At 42.5% G+C, this 27561-nt stretch overlaps 1 protein-coding gene and 1 long non-coding RNA gene across 2 annotated transcripts; both read right to left on the bottom strand.

The window, feature by feature from the left end:
• Positions 1 to 23503, bottom strand: LOC125378967. The gene is made up of 4 exons (XM_048394984.1): positions 23339 to 23503; positions 3146 to 3154; positions 1232 to 1340; positions 1 to 301 (listed from the first exon to the last, which is right to left on the bottom strand). Exons 3-4 carry the CDS (start codon positions 1288 to 1290, stop codon positions 46 to 48), a joined length of 315 nt encoding a protein of 104 aa, XP_048250941.1. The 5' UTR covers positions 1291 to 1340; positions 3146 to 3154; positions 23339 to 23503; the 3' UTR covers positions 1 to 45.
• Positions 23504 to 23613: 110 nt separating this feature from the next.
• On the bottom strand, positions 23614 to 27255 carry LOC125378972. Its single transcript, XR_007220567.1, has 3 exons — positions 27174 to 27255; positions 25342 to 25407; positions 23614 to 23674 (listed from the first exon to the last, which is right to left on the bottom strand). It is a non-coding gene; the product is annotated as an uncharacterized LOC125378972 (long non-coding RNA).
• Positions 27256 to 27561: the final 306 nt, after the last annotated feature.

Genomic DNA, 27561 nt, shown 5'->3' with positions numbered 1-27561 from the left:
TGGACAGTGACATTAGTCAATGAAGGACCATTTCAAAATAACTGATTACCATGCATGTGATAATTTGGAGTATATGTTGCAATCAGCAGCATCGAATTCCCGTTTCCCTCCATCTGCAACGTCATAAACATCATCATCCACATCACCAGCTTCAACCGGACCCCCGCAGTTCCCATCAGGCGACTCAGACTGCACAGCCATGTCTGTCTGTGGCATGTCAGAATACCATTCTAGCTCACTGACAGGGGCATCGTCCATTGTGGTAGCATTGTTGCACACAACATCCTCTGTCTGGGTGACACTGTGAAGTGAGAACAACGTCGACTGATGTCATATAAACAGTGGATTCACATTTAAAAACACATATTAAAATAGTCCATTAATAGTTTCTGGGTATCACAGATTTAGTAGTAGAGGTAACTAGCTATGACACGACTTATCAGTTCGAATTACATGACACTAACGGACCGACTGTTCTAATTTGTCCAACAGTCTGAAGAATATTACTATTTTTTAAGCACTCTTTTCGATAAAACACTCAACCCCCCAACACATCAACTAGACAGTCCCTGAACATACACACTTGGCTGACAATACTATTTAAGGTCGATTACATATAAGATGGCACAAATGTTAATACAGAGTTATGCCAAAGTCATTCGTTGAGACGAGACAATATTGGTTTATGTTCATGAGTGAGAGAAAGTTTTTTGCTTCGAAGCTATAGCGGCGGATTGGTACAGGGTGCTTAACCTGATAGGATGAAGATAATGCATAGAGGATGCCTCATAATATATTTTATTCAACTACTTTCAACGTCTGTCCCCTTTATTTAATGTCTATGTTAATGATAGCATTTAATTATTAAAGTGACCAGTCGTGAAGCCACCAAGGTGTAAATTGTTGTGGTGCTGTTTGATGCAGCAGTCAGTGATATTTCAGCTACACCCAAGCGACATGTAGATCTTTGAATATGTTACTTGTAAACAAGTAGCCAATGTAATGATCAATATCTCAGGTCGCCGAGGTATGATGAGGCACAGGCGTCTACGCCACAGTGACTGACTACCACACTCATCCCCATGTTAGTCGCTACGATGAGACTTGCACGGGGACCATTTGTGACCTGACATCCGGGACACAGCTGATTGTAGCTCTCTCTCTCTCTCTCTCTCTCTCTCTCTCTCTCTCTCTCTCTCTCTCTCTCTCTCTCTCTCTCTCTCTCACTTACCTTCTCTTTCTCAAACGTTGACGGTACTTGCAGCACACAACCAGACGGATCATTACCATGACACCGACAGCTGTTGTGGAAAGTCCTACATATAGTCCCACTTTACCACCTGACAAACAACAATGTTAATTTGTAGGAAAAACTTGATTCATTTCCTTGTCTTTAGTCCGTGAAGAACAGCCAACCAGGGATAACTGTCCATACTGAATTCTGAACTTGTATAGTATCAATTATACTATATGGATTCCGGTTCCCACCAGTAATACCCCCGTCAATGGACCAGTTTGCTCTCGAATGTTATGCTGAACCCCCTGAGGAGTATACAGTATGGGGACAGATAATATATCAACTTAGTCAATCTGCAATACTAACCAGATTCACAATCAGACCCGTACTAGGAGTCACAGTCAGACATCCTCCAGACTACATAGTGTGGAGAGAATACGTACATCCAGCCTGGAGGACTCCGTACTAGGAGTCACAGTCAGACATCCTCCAGACATCCTCCAGACTACATAGGGTGGAGAGAATACGTACATCAAGCCTGCAGCACTCCGTACTAGGAGTCACAGTCAGACATCCTCCAGACTACATAGTGTGGAGAGAATACGTACATCCAGCCTGGAGGACTCCGTACTAGGAGTCACAGTCAGACATCCTCCAGACATCCTCCAGACTACATAGGGTGGAGAGAATACGTACATCAAGCCTGCAGCACTCCGTACTAGGAGTCACAGTCAGACATCCTCCAGACTACATAGTGTGGAGAGAATACGTACAACCAGCCTGCAGTACTCCGTACTAGGAGTCACAGTCAGACATCCTCCAGGCATCCTCCAGACTACATAGTGTGGAGAGAATACGTACAACCAGCTTGCAGCACTCCGTACAAGGAGTCACAGTCAGACATCCTCCAGACTACATATTGTGGAGAGAATACGTACAACCAGCCTGCAGCACTCCGTACTAGGAGTCACAGTCAGACATCCTCCAGACTACATAGTGTGGAGAGAATACGTACAAACAGCCTGCAGCACTCCGTACAAGGAGTCACAGTCAGACATCCTCCAGACTACAAAGTGTGGAGAGAATACGCACAACCAGCCTGCAGCACTCCGTACTAGGAGTCACAGTCAGACATCCTCCAGACATAGTGTGGAGAGAATACGTACAACCAGCCTGCAGCGCTCCGTACTAGGAGTCAGAGTCAGACATCCTCCAGACTACATAGTGTGGAGAGAATACGTACAACCAGCCTGCATCAGGCAACGTTTCAGCAAGCTACATTTGGAGTATCACACTGCAACCATCACCTCAGTCTTTCCTGTCAAATTCAGCTGTTACACTCACTCACTACTAAAACACTATGGTTGCCATACATATCAAGATAATATGCATGGCCATTTACAGATGTCCATATCAATCCCAAATTCACAGGAATACACGTTCTTGACTGAAGCTCTTATAAGGGACCCGTAAAGATCCGGGGCAGAACAGGTATTCAGCAACCCACGCTTGCCGTAAAAGGCGACTATTTGTCGTAAGAGGCGACAAACGAGATCTGGTGGTCAGGTCCGCTGACTTGGTTGATGTATGTCATCGTATCACAACTGCGTGGATTCAAGCTCATATCAGTCACTGGATTGTCTGGTCCAGACACGATTATTTACAAACCGCTGTCATATAGCTAGAATATTGCTCTGGGCGGCGTTTAACAACAAACAAACCAAACAAAATCAGAAGTGGTATCATGCAAATGGGTTTTCCTCGAGCGTACCTTCTGTCATTATGTTTAACGCTTACACTCATAGTTAACAACATTACCGAGAGTACAGATTTGATTGACACGTGGATATCTATTGTAGCCTATTGTATAGTAAATATATTAAACCTAGTTAAAAAAATAATACCTACCCGATTTTCCTTCACAGTCAGTCCCGTAGTAGGAGTCTACACATCCAGACACACAAGACAAACCCATCTGACAATATCCTCCATCACAACCACCTGGACATGCTGTAACAGTTACTTCCTGGACTGTCACATGGTATGTTGCAGGTGGCGCCTTGATATCCTGGGACACACCCGTCAGTGCATTTACCAGAACCATTGGTTGAAAGTTTACATTTCTTATTCTTACAGCTCCCACTACAAACTGAACTGCAATGCTGATCAAAATACCCAGTGTCGCACTCAGTGAGGCAATGTCCAGTTGTGTTGTCACAGTCTGAACAGTGATTATCAATACATGGAACAGCTGCAAGGAAAGATGCAGGTATGTATTCATAGTTTTTCGTGAATATGATTTAATGGATAATGAGTATGATGTTTAATAAGAGTAAAACTGAGTATACATTATACACTTTAACATCATATAGTTATTGTCGTGGCGTTAAACAAGCTACACGTACGATCGTGATTAAGACAGGAATGGTGTGTATAGTTCACAATTATTATAATATCAGTTTGACTTTTCATTTATCAGGCAAATAACATTCCGCATTTGAATCATAAAAGCATGCGACATTCATACAGCAGCAATCACAGACTCCCTGTTGAAGTGAATAGGGCGTAAAGTCATGATCAGTGGTTCAGTCCCACGTCCTTCCCTCACACCAAAAGATGTAAGAGGGTCCTGAGGGGGTGGGGTCATGAAATAACAATGCCTGACGCTTGCCACTGTGGGAGAGGCTGGCATGGAGTAGGTGTACGTGTGGGGTATCCATGTTAAACTGCGGCACTTTGTAGGGATACCTTTATGATAATTATATTATATAAACCATATATATACCAAGAGCATGCATTTATGAATGGCCATCAAATCGAAATGATACCAGGTGGTCGCGAAAAAGTGAGGGTATCCTGCGCGACTGATAGCACACATGACAAACACATGCAAAGTCAAGTCAATTATTCCCTGAAAAACACGGGAACGTATAGTACAAGTTAAAATAGGGAACTGAATTATTAGCAGGAATACGACTGGACTAGTACAAACAGCCACATACAAGCATGACATTGTGCATGCACGTAGCTATATAAGGGACATAATCTTCACCTTAATCCCCGTTTCACCTCGGCTTATAAGACAACCCTACCTTCATTTATGTTACTATGTCCAACTACCACTTAGATTTGTTAAAGTATGGATATTACCAGACCAGATCAGCAATACTAGCAATGCAGTGTTTACCTTCAGTCGCAGCTAGCAAGCATGCTATACACATCATCACGGGTACGATCATTCTGTTGACTGAAATTGATATCAAAGAACCAGTTTCCGTAACATGCACAATGCAACAAGTAGATTAAAAGCAGATTTTGTGGTATGAATGTTCCCCAGGAAGCTGAGAATAAAATTTTAGGATGGACACTAAGGATGAAACATTTATGGAATCTAGTATTTATGAATGAGCATTACAATTATTGTGCGTGAAGGTGCAGTTTACACGAAGTGCACCTTTCACACTGGAAGCAAGCTGAGACGTTATTACAGTTAAGCCCTCATTCTATTAAAGGTCATGTTCTAATGAACTCATACAAAGTGAATGTCATTTCGTAGATTAAGTCTTTAAAAGGCATTAAGAAGTGATACACATAAGGAAGAGAATTTATGGATGTCAACTTCTTTATTGTGAAGCACACTATGTTTCGGAGTATATACTTACTCCTTCATCGGTTATATACTCCGAACCGTCGTGTTCCTCACACAAAAGAAGTTGTCACCCATGCACTTTCTTCCTTTTGTCTTACATTGTCAAGTATATAACACCAGCATATACTTGCATTTTGATCAGACTTATGTACGGATGTTTCCTGTTGCTACAAATGCAGACCCGCTGAATGTGACCCAAGAGTCGTATGTATCACACTGGAGGGATGATGGAAGTAGTGCTATCTTACATCAATCACCCTTCTTTCACAATCCCTTAAACTTATGTTTCCTGTTGATAGTCACATGTCTTTACCAGGATGGTGGACGTGACCACTTTCTCGTGAACAGAAGGAAATATTATCATGCACAGGTGTTTGAAACAATGATTAAAAAAGCGTTGAGCATTGTGTCAATAAGTTTTTCGAAACCTTTCTGTCAGTTAATATTTGTTTTCCTTGTAATATTTTACTGCAAATACGTGTGTGAATATATTGACGGTGAAATGTAAACAATTCCACATATACTATTTCCTAATTGAACTGTATTTTAAATATGAAGGTGATTGCTGAATATATTTGACAGTTTCACAAATAAAGAACATACTTGACTTTTAACCATATTTATGATCATGTCAAAGGATGTAAGTTTTCCTCAATATGTGTTAGTTCTCTGTGATTAAGAAGGGTTGCTATCGATGGTGCGTGTGAAGATCACAGGTGCTTGAGGGTCACTACAGCGTTGGGCATGCCAGAAACTTGAAATTGGTAGTAAAGGTCCAAGACATTTCATGCTTTCAAAGATTTCAATGTCACTGTACAAAAAGTCAACGCTATGGAATAATCAGTTATGATTGTCTGTCGACACAGATTCCACTGGGTGTAAAAGGCAAACGAGCGTTGAAAATCATGAGTGAATCACTGAAAATCAGTGATGACGCCATGTACTCGCGAAAATAATAGCATGTCCTGCATAAGCCATGATATAACTTGCTGTAAAATAAAAGCGACAAAACCCTTTCAACAATCATTGGAAATATCTACTAAAAGAGTCGATTGTACGATTCCAACCATATCATGAGCTTGTGCTTATAAATCACAATCAAGCAGTGATGATACCAGGTGTTAGCGAAAAGGTTAGCGTTAACTGCCCCACCTGTCATAAACACATGCAAAAACAAGTAAATTGTTCCATCAAACCCATCCACTCACTGGTGTATCTAGCTTTGGGGTGGCAGTGTCTATCTGTAAACATGTGATTTCTTAACGCCACCAGGGCGATGTAGTTACAAGATGGTATGAACTGCTTCAGCATTTGAATTGGAAACATACAGGGTTTGTCGTCCACATGCCCTTGTTCTTGGTCCATGTATTCTGACAATGTAATGTTGGTCTTGCATGTCAACTATTGACTAATAAGGGAGGAACATACAAGGTGATGTCGGGCTTACATGTTTACTAGTGACTAATAAGGGAGGAACATACAAGGTGATGTCGGGCTTACATGTTTATTAGTGACTAATAAGGGAGGAACATACAAGGTGATGTCGGGCTTACATGTTTACTAGTGACTAATAAGGGAGGAACATACAAGGTGATGTCGGGCTTACATGTTTACTAGTGACTAATAAGGGAGGAACATACAAGGTGATGTCGGGCTTACATGTTTACTAGTGACTAATAAGGGAGGAACATACAAGGTGATGTCGGGCCTACATGTTTACTAGTGACTAATAAGGGAGGAACATACAAGGTAATGTTGGGCTTACATGTTTACTAGTGACTAATCAGGGAGGAACATACAAGGTGATGTCGGGCTTACATGTTTACTAGTGACTAATAAGGGAGTAACATACAAGGTGATGTCGGGCTTACATGTTTACTAGTAACTAATAAGGGAGGAACATACAAGGTGATGTCGGGCTTACATGTTTACTAGTAACTAATAAGGGAGGAACATACAAGGTGATGTCGGGCTTACATGTTTACTAGTGACTAATAAGGGAGGAACATACAAGGTGATGCCGGGCTTACATGTCAACTATTGACTAATAAGGGAGGAACATACAAGGTGATGTCGGGCCTACATGTTTACTAGTGACTAATAAGGGAGGAACATACAAGGTGATGTCGGTCTTGCATGTTTACTATTGACTAATAAGGGAGGAACATACAAGGTGATGTCGGTCTTGCATGTTTACTATTGACTAATAAGGGAGGAACATACAAGGTGATGTCGGGCTTACATGTTTACTAGTAACTAATAAGGGAGGAACATACAAGGTGATGTCGGGCTTACATGTTTACTAGTAACTAATAAGGGAGGAACATACAAGGTGATGTCGGGCTTACATGTTTACTAGTGACTAATAAGGGAGGAACATACAAGGTGATGTCGGGCTTACATGTTTACTAGTGACTAATAAGGGAGGAACATACAAGGTGATGTCGGTCTTGCATGTTTACTAGTGACTAATAAGGGAGGAACATACAAGGTGATGTCGGTCTTGCATGTTTACTATTGACTAATAAGGGAGGAACATACAAGGTGATGTCGGGCCTACATGTTTACTAGTGACTAATAAGGGAGGAACATACAAGGTAATGTTGGGCTTACATGTTTACTAGTGACTAATAAGGGAGGAACATACAAGGTGATGTCGGGCTTACATGTTTACTAGTGACTAATAAGGGAGTAACATACAAGGTGATGTCGGGCTTACATGTTTACTAGTAACTAATAAGGGAGGAACATACAAGGTGATGTCGGGCTTACATGTTTACTAGTAACTAATAAGGGAGGAACATACAAGGTGATGTCGGGCTTACATGTTTACTAGTGACTAATAAGGGAGGAACATACAAGGTGATGTCGGGCTTACATGTCAACTATTGACTAATAAGGGAGGAACATACAAGGTGATGTCGGGCCTACATGTTTACTAGTGACTAATAAGGGAGGAACATACAAGGTGATGTCGGTCTTGCATGTTTACTAGTGACTAATAAGGGAGGAACATACAAGGTGATGTCGGGCTTACATGTTTACTAGTAACTAATAAGGGAGGAACATACAAGGTGATGTCGGGCTTACATGTTTACTAGTGACTAATAAGGGAGGAACATACAAGGTGATGCCGGGCTTACATGTTTACTAGTGACTAATAAGGGAGGAACATACAAGGTGATGTCGGTCTTGCATGTTTACTAGTGACTAATAAGGGAGGAACATACAAGGTGATGACGGGCTTACATGTTTACTAGTGACTAATAAGGGAGGAACATACAAGGTGATGTCGGTCTTGCATGTTTACTAGTGACTAATAAGGGAGGAACATACAAGGTGATGTTGGGCTTACATGTTTACTAGTGACTAATATGGGAGGAACATACAAGGTGATGTCGGGCTTACATGTTTACTAGTGACTAATAAGGGAGGAACATACAAGGTGATGTCGGGCTTACATGTCAACTATTGACTAATAAGGGAGGAACATACAAGGGGATGTCGGTCTTGCATGTCAACTATTGACTAATAAGGGAGGAACATACAAGGGGATGTCGGGCTTACATGTTTACTAGTGACTAATAAGGGAGGAACAAACAAGGTGATGTCGGTCTTGCATGTCAACTATTGACTAATAAGGGAGGAACATACAAGGTAATGTTGGGCTTACATGTTTACTAGTGACTAATAAGGGAGGAACATACAAGGTGATGTCGGGCTTACATGTTTACTAGTGACTAATAAGGGAGTAACATACAAGGTGATGTCGGGCTTACATGTTTACTAGTGACTAATAAGGGAGGAACATACAAGGTGATGTCGGGCTTACATGTTTACTAGTAACTAATAAGGGAGGAACATACAAGGTGATGTCGGGCTTACATGTTTACTAGTGACTAATAAGGGAGGAACATACAAGGTGATGTCGGGCTTACATGTCAACTATTGACTAATAAGGGAGGAACATACAAGGTGATGTCGGGCCTACATGTTTACTAGTGACTAATAAGGGAGGAACATACAAGGTGATGTCGGTCTTGCATGTTTACTAGTGACTAATAAGGGAGGAACATACAAGGTGATGTCGGGCTTACATGTTTACTAGTAACTAATAAGGGAGGAACATACAAGGTGATGTCGGGCTTACATGTTTACTAGTGACTAATAAGGGAGGAACATACAAGGTGATGCCGGGCTTACATGTTTACTAGTGACTAATAAGGGAGGAACATACAAGGTGATGTCGGTCTTGCATGTTTACTAGTGACTAATAAGGGAGGAACATACAAGGTGGTGACGGGCTTACATGTTTACTAGTGACTAATAAGGGAGGAACATACAAGGTGATGTCGGTCTTGCATGTTTACTAGTGACTAATAAGGGAGGAACATACAAGGTGATGTTGGGCTTACATGTTTACTAGTGACTAATATGGGAGGAACATACAAGGTGATGTCGGGCTTACATGTTTACTAGTGACTAATAAGGGAGGAACATACAAGGTGATGTCGGGCTTACATGTCAACTATTGACTAATAAGGGAGGAACATACAAGGGGATGTCGGTCTTGCATGTCAACTATTGACTAATAAGGGAGGAACATACAAGGGGATGTCGGGCTTACATGTTTACTAGTGACTAATAAGGGAGGAACAAACAAGGTGATGTCGGTCTTGCATGTCAACTATTGACTAATAAGGGAGGAACATACAAGGTGATGTCGGGCTTACATGTTTACTATTGACTAATAAGGGAGGAACATACAAGGGGATGTCGGGCTTACATGTCAACTATTGACTAATAAGGGAGGAACATACAAGGTGATGTCGGGCCTACATGTTTACTAGTGACTAATAAGGGAGGAACATACAAGGTGATGTCGGTCTTACATGTTTACTATTGACTAATAAGGGAGGAACATACAAGGGGATGTCGGGCTTACATGTCAACTATTGACTAATAAGGGAGGAACATACAAGGTGATGTCGGTTTTGCATGTTTACTAGTGACTAATAAGGGAGGAACATACAAGGTGATGACGGGCTTACATGTTTACTAGTGACTAATAAGGGAGGAACATACAAGGTGATGTCGGTTTTGCATGTTTACTAGTGACTAATAAGGGAGGAACATACAAGGTGATGTTGGGCTTACATGTTTACTAGTGACTAATATGGGAGGAACATACAAGGTGATGTCGGGCTTACATGTTTACTAGTGACTAATAAGGGAGGAACATACAAGGTGATGTCGGTCTTGCATGTTTACTAGTGACTAATAAGGGAGGAACATACAAGGTGATGTCGGGCTTACATGTTTACTAGTGACTAATAAGGGAGGAACATACAAGGTGATGTCGGGCTTACATGTTTACTAGTGACTAATAAGGGAGGAACATACAAGGTGATGTCGGTCTTGCATGTTTACTAGTGACTAATAAGGGAGGAACATACAAGGTGATGTCGGTCTTGCATGTTTACTAGTAACTAATAAGGGAGGAACATACAAGGTGATGTCGGGCTTACATGTTTACTAGTGACTAATAAGGGAGGAACATACAAGGTGATGTCGGGCTTACATGTTTACTATTGACTAATAAGGGAGGAACATACAAGGTGATGTCGGTCTTGCATGTTTACTAGTAACTAATAAGGGAGGAACATACAAGGTGATGTCGGGCTTACATGTTTACTGGTGACTAATAAGGGAGGAACATACAAGGTGATGTCGGGCCTACATGTTTACTAGTGACTAATAAGGGAGGAACATACAAGGTGATGTCGGTCTTGCATGTTTACTAGTGACTAATAAGGGAGGAACATACAAGGTGATGTCGGTCTTGCATGTTTACTAGTGACTAATATGGGAGGAACATACAAGGTGATGTCGGGCCTACATGTTTACTAGTGACTAATACGGGAGGAACATACAAGGTGATGTCGGGCTTACATGTCAACTATTGACTAATAAGGGAGGAACATACAAGGTGATGTCGGGCCTACATGTTTACTAGTGACTAATAAGGGAGGAACATACAAGGTGATGTCGGGCTTACATGTCAACTATTGACTAATAAGGGAGGATCATACAAGGTGATGTCGGTCTTACATGTCAACTATTGACTAATAAGGGAGGAACATACAAGGTGAAGTCGGGCCTACATGTTTACTAGTGACTAATAAGGGAGGAACATACAAGGTGATGACGGGCTTACATGTTTACTAGTGACTAATAAGGGAGGAACATACAAGGTGATGACGGAACATTGAGTATTGAACAAAGCATTCACGAGGGATCCAACTGTGTACAACTACTTATGATGCCTTAGACGACTGGGCTAGCCGTGACTTCCGTATTGCTGATCTCATCTTCAGTAGACTACGAACACGCTTATAACGAACTGACGGATATTACGAACGTATTTGTTGGTCTCGGCCATTTGCTGTATATATGTCGTATGCATGCTTATAACAAACTACGGTTATAACGAACTAGGGGTCCCTTTGAATTTGTTATAACCGTAGTTTACTGAATTTAACTGCAGATCTAAAACAAAAACCATGAATGTCGTTGGTTAAACGCACATCTGAGTCGGATCCGTGATTCCGGGATGATGGATTGTCCTCCCTCACAGAGCGTAGGGCAGAGCTGCTGCTTTGAAAATTTACCCGGACATAGAAACATTATTATCACTAAGGTACGTTTTGTGAACCTTCAATCCAACACATGTTAACTATTAAGATATAGCATTACATAAAGAAATGATGCCCATTATGAGATATAGGAATACAGCTGATTCCCGTTGATGTTAGAGATCAATAGATATGCAATGTTTAAGCAACGTAAGCACTTATGTCGTTATTTTTCCTTTTAAGATTTGTGATTTAGTAGGGCGGTTTCATAAACAATAATGTTAGTGTCAGTGGCTTCCATCCTTACATAATTTACAGTTTAAAATAACTACACGGAAACTGAAACTAGAGACGTAGGGTTGTCGTTTGTTAGACACAGATACACAAATCCCTTCTTGAGATAATGCATCGTTGTATAAATACGTAAACCAAAGAACATGAAAGTGTGTTTGATTGTTGCATAAGTTCAAAAGTCTGCAATGAGCAATATTCAGGGTATATCATGTGTGTATGTAAATTGTGGAGACTGGACCAGAGGTTGATATCACGAGCAAATATACGATGACACGCAATCCAACAAGTCACCGATCATCACTTTATCCTTGAATTAGCAATGACCTAGAGTCGCGGTGACTATTCTTCAACAAGTGTTACTGATCCTCAACCGTCAAGGGGGCACGGGTGGCCCAGTCGTCTGAGGCTTCACAATTCGCTGTGGAGAGTTGCGTCCCCTGTTTTTGGTTCGAATCCGGGTTCAACCCGATTATGTTTCTAGTTTTGTCAGCACGATGCTCGTGGGCTTCACCAAAGTGAAGTTACCGTCTGAGACCGGCATCACTTCGGGCTTTCCTCCCAGATCAAGCTGACACGCCGTGATATAACTGAAATACTGTTAAAAGCGGCGTTAAAGCCAAATCACTCACTCACTCACTCATCCATCAAAGTAAGGCAACTCACAGATTAACATTTAGTCTCTGAAATGAACATATCTTACAGAAAAAAAAGTTAGTAAATTATCTTAATAAATAAAACAAAGAAGCCCATATCTTCAGCAATCTAGACTTGCCAAACATTATAGACATGCATGGACTGTATTGGCGATATTTGTATCAGGATCCGCATGACAGACTAAGCAACTCAGTAAGTCACAGTGAATGTCTATTATCCTGAAATACATTCACAAGGAACATGGGAGTGAAAATGTAACTCTCATTAAACTGTAAATACATGGTGGTTAATATTGAGGACTGCTATAAGCTTCACTGTTATCTAGGTCAGGGGAACAATAGACACACGTCCCTCAGTGCATGCAGTATGCATCCTGATAAAATATTACACCCTGATGTTGTCAAACATTACTTCACTTTTAACAAAGTAGATTAACCCTAGTTCGGTACCTGTATGATCTGTTGTTAACGCGTGAGTCATCAGAATAATACACACCATCAATCTCAGCAAAGGTGAATGAGTGAGTGAGTTGTGTTTAACGCCGCTTTTAACAGTATTCCAGTTATATCGCGGCGTGTCAGCTTAATGTGCGGGGAAAGCCCGAAGTGATGCGGGTCTCAGACGTTTACCACTTCGGTGAAACCCACAAGCACAGGTATGGTGCTGACAAACCTAGAACCATAATCGGGGCGAACCGGGATTCGAACCCACAATCATAGATTTCTGGCGTGTCCATGGGACGCAACTCTGCACAGCGTTTCGCGGCGCCTTAGACGACTGGGCCACCCGTGCCGCCCTCAGCAAAGGGATCACATGCATTTATTATGTTTTTCACTTTGATGCCCGAAGATGCAATGCATACATTCCGGATATGAGGCTCATTTCCACGAGCCATCTTGTACGTATGTGTTTGTTGTTTAACACCTCACTCAGCAACAGTTCACCTAGGTCAGAGCAGGGTTCAAATATTCAACATTTGATCAGTAAATCCAGTGATTGATATTATGGATCATTTGGGTATGATGACACGAATCAACCAAACATGCTTCATTAAGGGACTCGTTCGACCATAGGTTGCTAGGGCTCTATTGCAACCAGGGATATGCATGTTTGGACTTCTTATTCAATGTCGAGCCCAACAACACACACTCAACAGCGCGGTGAATGAGAACAGTTCGTGCATGAACACAATGCGGACAGAACACAACATCAACAGACGTGGGTATGCCTGTATAGCGATACATGTAGACAGGTTGAGCAGGACGCGTCTGTGCACAACATCAACAGACGTGGGTATGTCTGTATAGCGATACATGTAGACAGGTTGAGCAGGACGCATTCTGTGCACAACATCAACAGACGTGGGTATGCCTGTATAGCGATACATGTAGACAGGTTGAGCAGGACGCATTCTGTGCACAACATCAACAGACGTGGGTATGCCTGTGTAGCGATACATGTAGACAGGTTAAGCAGGACGCGTCTGTGCACAACATCAACAGACGTGGGTATGTCTGTATAGCGATACATGTAGACAGGTTGAGCAGGACGCTTTCTGTGCACAACATCAACAGACGTGGGTATGCCTGTCTAGCGATACATGTAGACAGGTTGAGCAGGACGCATTCTGTGCACAACATCAACAGACGTGGATATGCCTGTATAGCGATACATGTAGACAGGTTGAGCAGGACGCGTCTGTGCACAACATCAACAGACGTGGGTATGCCTGTGTAGCGATACATGTAGACAGGTTGAGCAGGACGCGTCTGTGCACTACATCAACAGACGTGGGTATGCCTGTATAGCGATACATGCAGACAGGTTGAGCAGGACGCGTCTGTGCACAACTAGCGGGAAACTATTACCGTTTTCGACGTAATAAGCACCCCGCTCTAATAAGCGCCCACGGCGATATTTGCTAATATATTGGCTAGTGAAAATCTCAATTAGCACCCCTTCCGATCAATGTACACAATACTTACTTATTCGTGTGTCATACGCATTCGTGTGATATATGCACTCTTAATTATGGGCAATTAAATCCTGGAAAAATATATATGTCGTACATAAACATTTCAGGTTGTCAGCATAAACCACGAAATTTACGAACTGTTTTTTTCACCAAAATGATATTCCAATAAGAGCCCCCTATTTCTAATTTTGAAAGCGCCCTGGGCGCTTATTACGTCGAATACTGTAAGTATCAACTGTATGATTAACCTAAATCTGGTGTGGAGTTGTAATGCAACAACTTCCTCAATGATGTTTATATGAGTGACTAACAACACATTGGTCACTCTCGTTGTTGGCGTGGATTAGAGCTTTGGTGGTGTAGGGTAGAACAGGGTGTGTGTGGGAGAGAGTTATGGAGGTGAGGGAGGTGTCAGTTAGAGTTAAGTCGGTGTGGTACACGTCAGAGAAGGTTTGGGTGGTGTAGGGTAGAACAGGGTGTGTGTGGGAGGGAGTTATCGAGGTGAGGGAGGTGTCAGTCAGAGTTAAGTCGGTGTGGTACACGGCAGAGAAGGTTTGGGACAGAGCTACGTTGAGATGGGGTTTGGCTGAGACGGTGAGGGCTGGAGCTGGTACATATGAGCCATATGAGACGGTTTCATTGATATATTCAGGTGGGGGAATCAGTGGAAGGGAACTGGCTAATCGATTGTTATTGAAAGATATCAGATCATCGATAGGCCTGAAGCTTAAGTTAAACGTCTTGGCCAAATTACGTTGTTTTTACCAATCTGTGAAGGACTTCAAATTCATATGCATAACGAAACAGACTTGCAAGAAGGAAAGCACAAATAATGCCCCTGGGGATGCCTACTGCTTGCCCCATATTTCCTACCTCCCAAATTTACATATATGTTATAAACGAGGAAGTCGAGCATTTAACATATTGTTTTCTTTTGGCATTCGCTTCAATTTATGACAAATTGTCCTGGACCTCTGAATATAGATATGTAGATGTTTATGTGGTCAGCAAGTTTTGTAACAAAAGCCCCATGGATCAAGGGATGAAGTTGTCCTTAGGTTTCAGGGATTGTGGTGTACAAAGTTGAAAAATCAGAACCAGAACAGCATTTTATTTCTTTTCTGAGATTGCATAAAGCCAACAAATCCTTTGAGTCTTTGAGAATGCACATGTTATTATTTCCACTTCTTTCAAATACTTTCTGTGAATATAAAGAAAGTGGTTCTTGGCTGTATTAAGGATTATGGCTTGTTCTTGAGACAGGGATTTGGCGTTACATTTGCTGATAATAAATATCGTAACATTTGACAACATATCCTTGATACATGCATCAGTAGGCGACCCATGAAGATCCGGGGTTGAAGAGGTCTTCAAAAACCTGTGCTTGCCGTACGTGAAAGGCGACTAACTATCGGGGTGGTCAGGCTCGCTGACTTGGTAGATGCATCGCATCTTATCCCAATTGTGTACATTGAGGCTCATGATGTCAATCACTGGATTGTCTTGTCCAGACTTGATTATTTACAGACCGCCGTTATATAGCTCGAATATTGCTGAGAGTGGCGTTAAATAACAAGCAAACAACCGATAGCCTAAACATCCTACGTATTGACCTGTTAAGGTTTTGGTTTCGTAAAACTCTTTTCAACAAATACCACGCCACCGTGCTTGATTCATTGTCCAGAAACAAGGCCAAGCTGGCGGGTAACAGAATATGCATATGCGCTGTACAATCTTGAATTGCAAATACACGGAAATTGATGGCCAATTATTAATGTTTTTCACAAATATTTCCGTGTTACGAACGTTGCACAGCAAAATCATTTCATCTGCTAAAATGTACATAAGAGGAGAATAAACTTACAAAATGCTAGATAAGTAAATGTAGGAAACCACACCTGGCACCATGTTAGCAAACTCGGCAAATGAGTCGCAACATACACACATGTAGACACTATTTCCAGAGAATGAATGATTGAGAATCACTGTACAACCAGTAGACGCGTGAACGTCTAACGCTGCAGTCAGCAATATTCCGACCTGTGAAGATCCGGGGTATAATAGGTCTTCAGCAACCCATGCTTGCCGTTAAAGGCGACTATGCTTGTCATAAAAGGCAACTGATCGGGTGGTCACGCGCGCTGCCTTGGTTGATGCTTGTCATCGATCGGTGTGGATTGATGGTCATGATATCAGTCACTGGATTGTCTGGTTCAGACTCGTTTATTTGCAGACCGCCGTCATATAGCTGGAATATTGCTGATTGTGGTGAAAACAGCAAACAAAACAACTCCGACTTGTGCAGGTTGCTGGGGGATCGAACCACTTTCTGTGTAGACGTTCAATCCAGGAACTGCATAATGTATAGTCAACAAATGACCTTTTCGAAATATTTCATTTCTATCCAGGTGAGGGGCACGGGTGGCCTAGTCGTTTAAGGCAAGGCAATTTGCTGTGCAGAGTTGCGTCCCTTGGGCACGCCAGAAACCTATGATTGTGGCTTCGAGGCCCGGTTCCCCTCGATTATGTTTCTAGGTTTGTAAGCATCATACCCGTGCTCGTGGGTTTCACCGAAGTGGTAAACGTCTGAGACCTGCATCACTCTTCTCTTTTATTTTTACCTTCAGTAGCAATTACCAAGCATTCTATCCACATCATCACCGAGGCAGCTATTGTGGTGACTGAAACGGAACTAAAACAACAAATTAGTGATAAAAAACATTTCCCGTTGACATACACAATGAAACAAGACGATGAAGAGCATAACAAGAAGGGTTGGAAAGTAGTGGAAGTACGTCTGCATTGTAGTTTCCAATTATAAACTGCATTTATTATCATACAGCTACTTTTACGTGTTTACGTTTACAAACCGTCCGTCCTTTGAGACGCTGTCCGTCATGTGTAGTAAAGTTGCTGACTGACGCCCAAAGCGACATGCCACCTGTCATGCATGTTAAGTCTCAGTTTCATTAGAGATAGATGAGCATAAATGTCAATCAAGTAAAGTCAATTTATCCATGTCCATTCAAATGAAATTGTATAATACCCATGGCATGTATTGTCCAATCAGAATGGTGTACGTACTTATGTAAATGTATTTATCATGATGTATACAACTGTATGCTTGTACTTATATAAGGAAGAGACACGACCGGAGTGGCGGTCGACTCACGGGACTCGGGACACGCTGTCTCCGGACCCCCGGTCACACTCTAGGACGACGCCTACCAGTGTCCGTGTGATTAAGACTCTACATACAATAAGACACGCTGTCTCGGGACCCCCGGTCACACTCCAGGACGACGCCTATCAGTGTCCGTGTGATTAAGACTCTACATACAATACGACACGCTGTCTCGGGACCCCCGGTCACACTCCAGGACGACGCCTACCAGTGTCCGTGTGATTAAGACACTACATACAATAAGACACGCTGTCTCGGGACCCCCGGTCACACTCCAGGACGACGCCTACCAGTGTCCGTGTGATAAAGACTCTACATACAATAAGACACGCTGTCTCCGGACCCCCGGTCACACTCCAGGACGACGCCTACCAGTGTCCGTGTGATTAAGACTCTACATACAATAAGACACGCTGTCTCCGGACCCCCGGTCACACTCCAGGACGACGCCTACCAGTGTCCGTGTGATTAAGACTCTACATACAATAAGACACGCTGTCTCGGGACCCCGGTCACACTCCAGGACGACGCCTACCAGTGTCCGTGTGATAAAGACTCTACATACAATAAGACACGCTGTCTCGGGACCCCCGGTCACACTCCAGGACGACGCCTACCAGTGTCCGTGTGATAAAGACTCTACATACAATAAGACACGCTGTCTCGGGACCCCCGGTCACACTCCAGGACGACGCCTACCAGTGTCCGTGTGATAAAGACTCTACATACAATAAGACACGTTTTCTCGGGACCCCCGGTCACACTCTAGGACGACGCCTACCAGTGTCTGTGTGATAAAGACTCTACACACAATAAGACTTATGTCTTATGTTGGATCTCATATGGTCAGTCTGTGACCTTGTTACACCATTACAGCTTCAACTATACACAGACTGGTACGTGGCATTAAGTGACACTATGAAGCTGGGAATCAGGATGGATACTGAGCATGCACCATTGTATCGATTCTTGTGATTTATTAATATTCAGTAATATAATGTGATGTTTAAATGTGACGTTTACACATGTCCTCACTCAGTGAAAATCTGACCCGTGATGTTCCGGGGTAGAATAGGTCTTCAGCAACCCATGCTTGCCATAAAAGGTGACTAATCTTGCCGTAAGCGGCGACTAACGGGATCGAGTGGTCAGGCTTGCTGACTTGGTTGATGCATGTCATCGAATCCCAAAAGCTTTGAGTTGCGTCCCTTAGGCACGCCAGAAACCTATGATTGTGGGTTCGAATCACGGTTCACCCCGATTATGTTTCTTGGTTTGTCACCACCATACCCGTGCTCGTGGGTTTCACCAAAGTGGCAAACGTTTCAGACCTGCATCACTTCGGGCTTTCCTCCAACATTAAGCTGACACGCCGCTATATAATTGGAATACTGTTAAAAGCGGCGTTAAACCCAACTCACTCACTCACTCACTCATTGTCTTACCACAACAAGAAATGTTGAAATCGTCCACAAAAAGTGAACCATCAACGCTATCGATGCTGACAAATGTGACTGATAGTATGCTGCCTTGAGGGACGCCATGATCTGGATCGTAGTGGTAGATCCTGACCACACCATCCCGTTTGACGGGTGGAATATGTGAGTGTGTGCCTTGACTAGCTCAATAGGAGCCCAACACAAACACAAACGGTGGGTAGAATGGGAACAGTTCATGCATTAACACAACAGACAGAACCCACTATCTACGGCCGTGGGTGTAGTCGTACAGCGAGGCATGCAGATTCGATGAGTGTCACTGGTGTCACTGCACGGAAATTTTTTGGTATGTGCTGTATGATAAACCTAAATTTGGTGTAGGCTCGGGAAGTAACAACTTCCTCAGTTATATTTATAGCGACTTCAGTCTACTTCTCCCCTTTGCGCATAACTGTGTATACTCTTTAAAAAAAGTAGGGGGTCGTGAAATATATAATGATATTACCAAGTATTAGAAGGAAGAAAAGACGGACACACAGAAATACAGGCAGAAAGTTTTATTCAGTATGAAATTACAAAACAAAAGCTCGATAATGATATAAAAGCATGGTCATGCAGGCGCATTTTAATCAAATTTACAATCGGTTGTTTCTTTTTATATTTACATGACATAGGAATAGACTGACATATCTGATAAAATCAATGTTCTTACTTTGATAGAAATACATCATATATTGTAAATTGTTGGATATTTAATGAAATATTTTTAAATGAACTTGTTTCTCAATTCAGAGTAGAAGTGACATACACAGACAACGTGCAACTCGTTTATGTCTATAAAGCGTAACACCAAAAACACGTACAATAATAGGGAGATGTGTGCGTCAATGTCATTCTGACCACACTGGATGTATTATACTAGTCACTGGAGGAGGAGTGAGACAGTCTCCCTCACATTACCATTGGGAGACTCATACGCAGTATGCCTTGTCGAGTAAATGAAAGTTTGACAAATTAAGCAGCATTAAGCACAACTGATAAAAAAAAACACTGGTGGTTATAACTTTCATACTCACTATCCGGTTGTAATGTGTTCCTCATTCGTTCATTATACAGCTATTACAGCACACAGCTATTATTAGAAACTAACACCTCTTACAATATTAGAGGGGCGGTGGGGTAACCAAGTGGTTAAAGCATTTGCTCTTCACGCCGAATACCCACCTCACTCAGTCGCTACATTTTTGGAAATTTTATTTCCGTCACACACACACGCACGAACGCACGCACGCAGGCACGCGCGCACTCTCTCTCACACACACACACACACACACACACACACACACACACACACACACACACACACACACACACACACACACACACACACACACACACACACACACACACACACACACACACACACACACACACACACACACACACACACACATTCACACACTCACACACACTCACACACTCACACACTCACACACACACACTGCTCCGGATACTTTGACTCTTTAGCCTCGTGCTATGACCTCCGAGGTAGCTATATCAGATCCAGGTAGACCAAATATATGGATGCTTGAGATATATCTGCATGTTTCAGGTCACGTGATGTATTTATATAACGTCATTAAACTAAAGACTTGGGGTAACGCTTCCACGCTCACATTGATGTGGTTCTTGGTTCAGTTGTGTACGCATGCGCCAGGTCACGTGATATGTCTGAACGATGGACCGACCTCAGCTCCTCATAATCGTTCCTGGCTGGTTGTCCCCCTGCAGTGAGCGCATCATACATCGCTGCTTCATCCACGACGGCATATTCTCGAGCATCAATGGCGTCTGCTGACACATGCGTGCACTGGACAGGCGTGACGTACTGCTGAAACCTGCAAGTTTACTGCTTGGATAGAGTGAGTGAGTTGGGTTTAACGCCAATTTTAACAGTATTACAACTATATCGGGGCGTTTCGGCTTAATGTTGGAGGAAAACTTGAAGCGATACAGGTCTCAGACGTTGACCACTCCGGGGACACCATCGAGCACGGGTACGGTGCTGACAAACCTAGAAACAAAATCGGAGCGAAGCGGGATTCGAACCAACACTTATAGGTTTCTGGCGTGTCCAAGGGACGCAACTCTGCACAGCGAGTCGCGGCACGTCAGACGACTCGGCCACCCGGGCCCCCGCTTGGTTAGAATGCTCATGCCTACTTGAATGTAAAATGACATTGCGTGCGTTCACGACACTTGTTATTGGGGCGAGAGGGTATCCTTGTGATTAAAGAGTTCACAAGTGGCACTGAAGGCCCGGGTTCTATCCCCACATGGGCACAATGTGTGGTCCCATTTCTGGCGTGATGGTGTTGACATATTGCCTAGAACCATATTCAGTCACTATAATTGAAAAATATATATTTCTTGAGGAGAAACAATTCGGACCGATATTTGTAAACTAGTTTATCCATGAAGATACACTACGTAAAGATAAATCATGAACAAATACATGAATTAGTGCGAGTCCCAAGTTTTGTGAACAACATGGAGCAAAACAAGACAGTTTATAGCATGACTGTTCTTATTCTGATATATTGTATTTCACTTTTACAAAAGCATACCAATTTTACATGGAGGGATGTCCATGCAAAATTATGTTTTACTGAATAAGATCTGTTCTGAACTACATGCATCTCATTCAGATCTGTGATCAGACATATGTGTTATCTCGATTTGATAACTTCATTATGTGTAACGGATGAATGATAACACTGGAGTTCCCCAATGTGGAAGGTGTTGTTGTATACAGTAATCTGCAGGAGTCCAGTGACATTACGTCGAGATATATGATATCGAATCTGGGCCATTTAGACCAGTGGTTGACATCATGATCACCACATCATCAAGGTGTGACGAGACAGGCATTCACGACTGACTGACAGATCGCCCCATTGGCCCTCATTCAAATAGTAAACTCTTATGAAAGGCATACCACGATGACTAGTTTGTGTTACTATTGCTCACTCACTCACTCACTCACTCACTCACTCAATCACTCACTCACTCACTCACTCACTCACCTGTTTCGTCTCAAGCGTTGACGGTACTTGCAGCACACAACAAGGACGGTCACAAGGACGATCATCAGGATCAAAACAAGGACGATCATCACGATGAAAAAGAAAGCTGTTGCGGACAGCCTTGCATATGTTCCCACTGTAACAACATCTGTACCAACCGAAAAAATACAACGTTAACCTGTGTACATGACTGAAGAGAGAAAACGGCTCATTCCAAACTCTGAACTTGTATGGTATATATATATGAAAAATAATTCAACACATTTGACAAGACCCGTGAAGATCCAGTGTGGAATAGGTTTTCACCAACTATGCTTGCCATAAAGAGCGACCACCTTGTCGTAAGAGGCGACTAACGTATCGAGTGGTCAGGCTCACTGACTTGGTTGATGCATGTCATCGTATCCCTATTGTGTAGATCTATGCTCATGGTTTAAATCACTCGATTATTTACAGACCGCCATCATATAGCTGGAATGTTGCTGAGAGCGGCGTTAAACAACAAACAAACAAACATGACAAACGCGGTAGGAATAGGGTACCCATCCGCCAATGGATCAGTGTGTTCTCGAATGTCATGCTCAGTGGAGTCTTGAAAATAGAAACTATCAACCATGTCATACGGCAATACCAATCCGATTCACAATCTGTCCAGTTGTAGGAGTCTACACATCCAAACATCCCGACAACAATGTTCAGGGAGTTTATACATAAAAAATAGTTTTCACTACTCAACGTTTCAGAAAGACAATGACACATTTAGGGTATCACACGACCACTATCACTTCAGTATTTTTGCACGGAATTCAGCTTTTACACTCACTCACTGTTGATATAACATGATATGCCACGTATGAAGATAATATACATGGTACCATCAATCATAAATTGACATGAACACACGTTCTTGATCTTAATAATTATTGTTGTCAACCATTTCATTTGTAAGTCATACCTTGTAAATTTGTTTCCTAAGAAAGACACCTTCTGTCACAAATCAACATTACCGAGAATATATCCTGTAAACAGACTTCCGTGGAGCGGCAACTTCTCTCAGTAGGTTTCAGGAATACCGACACATTAAGCAACTTTACCGAGAGTATAATCTACAAGTTCTGATCGCCACATGAATATCGATCATATGAATAGTAATGCTATTAAAACTTTTTGTAAAACTATACCTACCATCACAGTCAGTCCCGTAGTAGGAGTCCACACATCCAGACACACAGGAGGAGCCCAGCTGACAATATCCTCCATCACAACCACCTGGACATGCTGCACAGCCACCTCCTGGACTGTCACATGGTATGTTGCAACCACTGCCATGATACCCTGGCAGACAGCCCTCAGTGCAGTTAGAACTACCATAGCTTGAGGTCACACATGTGTTATTCCTACAGTTCTTGCTGCAGGTAAAGCTGCATTTACGTCCGTAATACCCAGTTTGACACACATAGAGGCAATCCCCGGACTCTCTGTCACAGTCTGAACAGTGATAGGTTTCCTTGCATGGAGTGGCTGAAAGTTATAGTACAGGTATTATTTAATTGTTATTTTTGAATATGAACATGAGTATGTCCTTAAACAAAAAGAGAAAATGCAGTCGATGCCTTGATGCCCTGGCATACAACACTCAGTTCAGTACCCTCAAAGCCAGTACTTTATTTGTTCTTACAGTCATCACTGGAAACTGAACTGCACATCTGATCATAATACCAAGTGTCACACTCAGTGAGGCATTGTCTCGTTGTGTTGTCACAGTCCGATGTCAAATGTGCTTTTGTACTATTTTGTAACCGGCACCTCATTGATTAATTCCTATGTCTTTGTCAAGTTGTAATATCAAAAGAAAACATTCATATAATGGTACCGGTGACCTGTCGTCCAAGGCATAGCCCAGAGGCTTCACCGAAAACTATGACAGTTGAACCCAGGTGTATATTTCTAGTTTTGACAGTACCATACTCATGCTCAAAGTTTTCACCAAAGTGATGGGTGTATCCACATCAAGCTGACACGCCGTGATATAACTGAAATATTGTTCAGATCAACATTAAAACAAATTCGCTAACTTTTAAGAACATGCAAGTCCTGATTATCATGCATCGATCCAAGTCAGCGAGCCTGAACACCCCATCCCGTTAGTCGCCTCTTATGACAAGCATAGTCGCCTTTTATGGCAAATATGGGTTGATGAAGGCCGGATCTTCACGGGTCCACAGGAATGACTTACATGGTTCAAGATAAGTAATATTATTTCAACTTGACGTTTCTCTACTCGTACATTTATCATGCTAGTGATACGTCACAGTGAAAATTAAAGCACTGACACCCATAGGGCAATTACCGACTTTGAAAATGTTATACGTAGTACAGAGAGCCACACACAAACATATGCATGCACATCGCTATATAAGTGAAAACAATCTTGAACATAATCCGCATTTTACGTCACCTCATACGACACTTCTGTCGCCATTAATATCACAATGCTAAAGTATGGATATTACCAAATAGTAAGACCAGGTCACCATTATTAGCAATTTGAAAGTTGTATACCTAGTACACAGAGCCACACACAAACATATGCATGCACATCACGATATAAGTTAAATAAATCTTGAACATAATCCGCATTTTATATAGAATGCAATAAATACTTCAGCTTTCCAATAGTCGACTTTCCCTTCATGTCGAGCAATTCTCCTGCAGCTCCAGCCTCTGGTGGTTGCATTTCACAACTTTTGAGATACAATCGAGCATAATCATTCTACCAAGATATCTAAAAGCGTCATACGACTCTTGCTTAGAAGTTGATTGATCAAGGTTACAACATTCAATGCCCAAGTAAACCTTTAAAAACAGATTTCAGGAGGACAAGTGGAAGATATTTTCAAATTTGACGCAACAGTGACAAAATGATGTCCAATACAATTCCCTATTTTGACTTGTATCATATGTTCCCGATGTTTTCAGGTGAACAATTTACTTGCCTTTTCATGTGTTTGTGACGAGTGCTACTGGTGGGGCAGGATACGATCACCTATTCGCGAACACGTGGTATAATCACTGTGTGATAGTAATTCATAAACACATGGTCATGACAAAGTCAGAATCGTACAACCGACTCTTCTCGAGAAGACATTAATATTGAATATGGAAAGGGTTTCGTCACTTTCATTTACCTTCAGTAGCAATTACCAAGCATGCTATCCACATCATCACCGAGGCAGCCATTGTGTTGACTGAAACTGAATTGAAACAACAAATAAGTGATGAAAAACATTTCCCGTTGACATACACAATGAAACAAGGCTATGAAGAACATGACAATAAGAGTTTGAAAGAAGTGGAAGTATGTCAGCATTATAGTTTTCAATTGAATTCTGCATTATATTGTCATACAGCTACTTTTACGTGTATACGTTTACAAACTGTCCGTCCTTTGAGACGCTGTCCTACATTTGTTATAAAGTTGCTGACTGACGCCCAAAGCGACATGCCACCTGTCATGCATGTAAGTCTCAGCTTCATTAGAGATAGATGAGCATAAATGTCAATCAGGTAAAGTCAATCTATCCATGTCCATTCAAATGAAATTGTATAATATCCATGGCATGTATTGTCCAATCAGAATGTTGTACGTTCTTCTGTAAATGTATTCATCGTGATGTAAGCAACTGTATGCTTGTACTTATACAAGGAAGAGACACGACCGGAGTGGCGGACGACTCACGGGACTCGGTCTCAGGACCCCCGGTCACACTCTAGAACGACGCCTACCAGTGTCCGTGTGATAAAGAATCTACATACAATAAGACACGCTGTCTCGGGACCCCCGGTCACACTCTAGGACGACCCCCACCAGTGTCCGTGTGATAAAGACTCTACATACAATAAGACACGCTGTCTCGGGACCCCCGGTCACACTCTAGGACGACGCCTATCAGTGTCCGTGTGATAAAGACTCTACATACAATAAGACACGCTGTCTCGGGACCCCCGGTCACACTCTAGGACGACACCCACCATTGTCCGTGTGATAAAGACTCTACATACAATAAGACACGCTGTCTCCGGACCCCCGGTCACACTCTAGGACGACGCCTACCAGTGTCCGTGTGATAAAGACTCTACATACAATAAGACACGCTGTCTCGGGACCCCCGGTCACACTCTAGGACGACCCCCACCAGTGTCCGTGTGATAAAGACTCTACATACAATAAGACACGCTGTCTCGGGACCCCCGGTCACACTCTAGGACGACCCCCACCAGTGTCCGTGTGATAAAGACTCTACATACAATAAGACACGCTGTCTCGGGACCCCCGGTCACACTCTAGGACGACGCCTACCAGTGTCCGTGTGATAAATACTCTACATACAATAAGACACGCTGTCTCGGGACCCCCGGTCACACTCTAGGACGACGCCTACCAGTGTCCGTGTGATAAAGACTCTACATACAATAAGACACGCCGTCTCCGGACCCCCGGTCACACTCTAGGACGACGCCTACCAGTGTCCGTGTGATAAAGACTCTACATACAATAAGACTTATTACTTATGTTGGATCTCATAATGTCAGCCTTTGACCTGGTTACACCATTACAGCTTCAACTATACACAGACTGGTACGTGGCATTAAGTGACACTATGAAGCTGGGAATCAGGATGGATACTGAGCATGCATGCACCATTGTATCGATTCTAGTGATTTATTAATATTCAGTGATATAATGTGATGTTTAAATGTGACGTTTACATGATATACATTGGAAGCAAGCTCCAAATTGGTTGATGCATGTCATCGAATCCCAAAAGCGTGGATCGATGCTCATGATGTCAAACACTGGATTGTCTAGACCAGACTCGATTATTTACAGATCGCCATCATATAGCGGGAATATTGCTGAGTGTTGCGTTAAATAACAATCAATCAATCATGCAATCGATCAATGACGATTTATACCTCAAAGAACTCATGCAAAGTAGATACACCCGTAGATACTTACATTGATCGTCACCTGTATCACGCGTGTGTCAGTGAGGGTTGGTGATCCACGTTGTGTCAGACAGCTACCACTCTTCTTTCATACTCACGGAAGCTAAAGCCGTAGTAATTGTAGTATACCCTCTACCCCCACCCCCCACCCTCCCAGCCCATGTTATCTTACAATTGAATACTATCACCTTCAGGAGCTCTGAAACGTCCTACAAAGAGTAAAAAAAAGAAGTTATTATCAATAAAAAAATTCTGTCGTGTATTCAAAACCCTTGCCCCGTTCATAAGAAATATCTGCTAAAAAATAATACCACACATATATTAACCGAAAGAAGTATCTAGGCATACAGGATTGTTGTTGTATCCAGTTACACAGCGTTGTCGCTGTACCAAGTATC

The sequence above is a fragment of the Haliotis rufescens genome, unplaced genomic scaffold (genome assembly GCF_023055435.1).
Source record: "Haliotis rufescens isolate VD_foot unplaced genomic scaffold, xgHalRufe1.0.p SCAF_137, whole genome shotgun sequence".
In the NCBI taxonomy this organism is placed as follows: Eukaryota; Metazoa; Mollusca; class Gastropoda; order Lepetellida; family Haliotidae; genus Haliotis; species Haliotis rufescens.
Note: the sequence above shows the minus strand (reverse complement) of the source record. Positions and strands in the feature narration are given on the sequence as shown.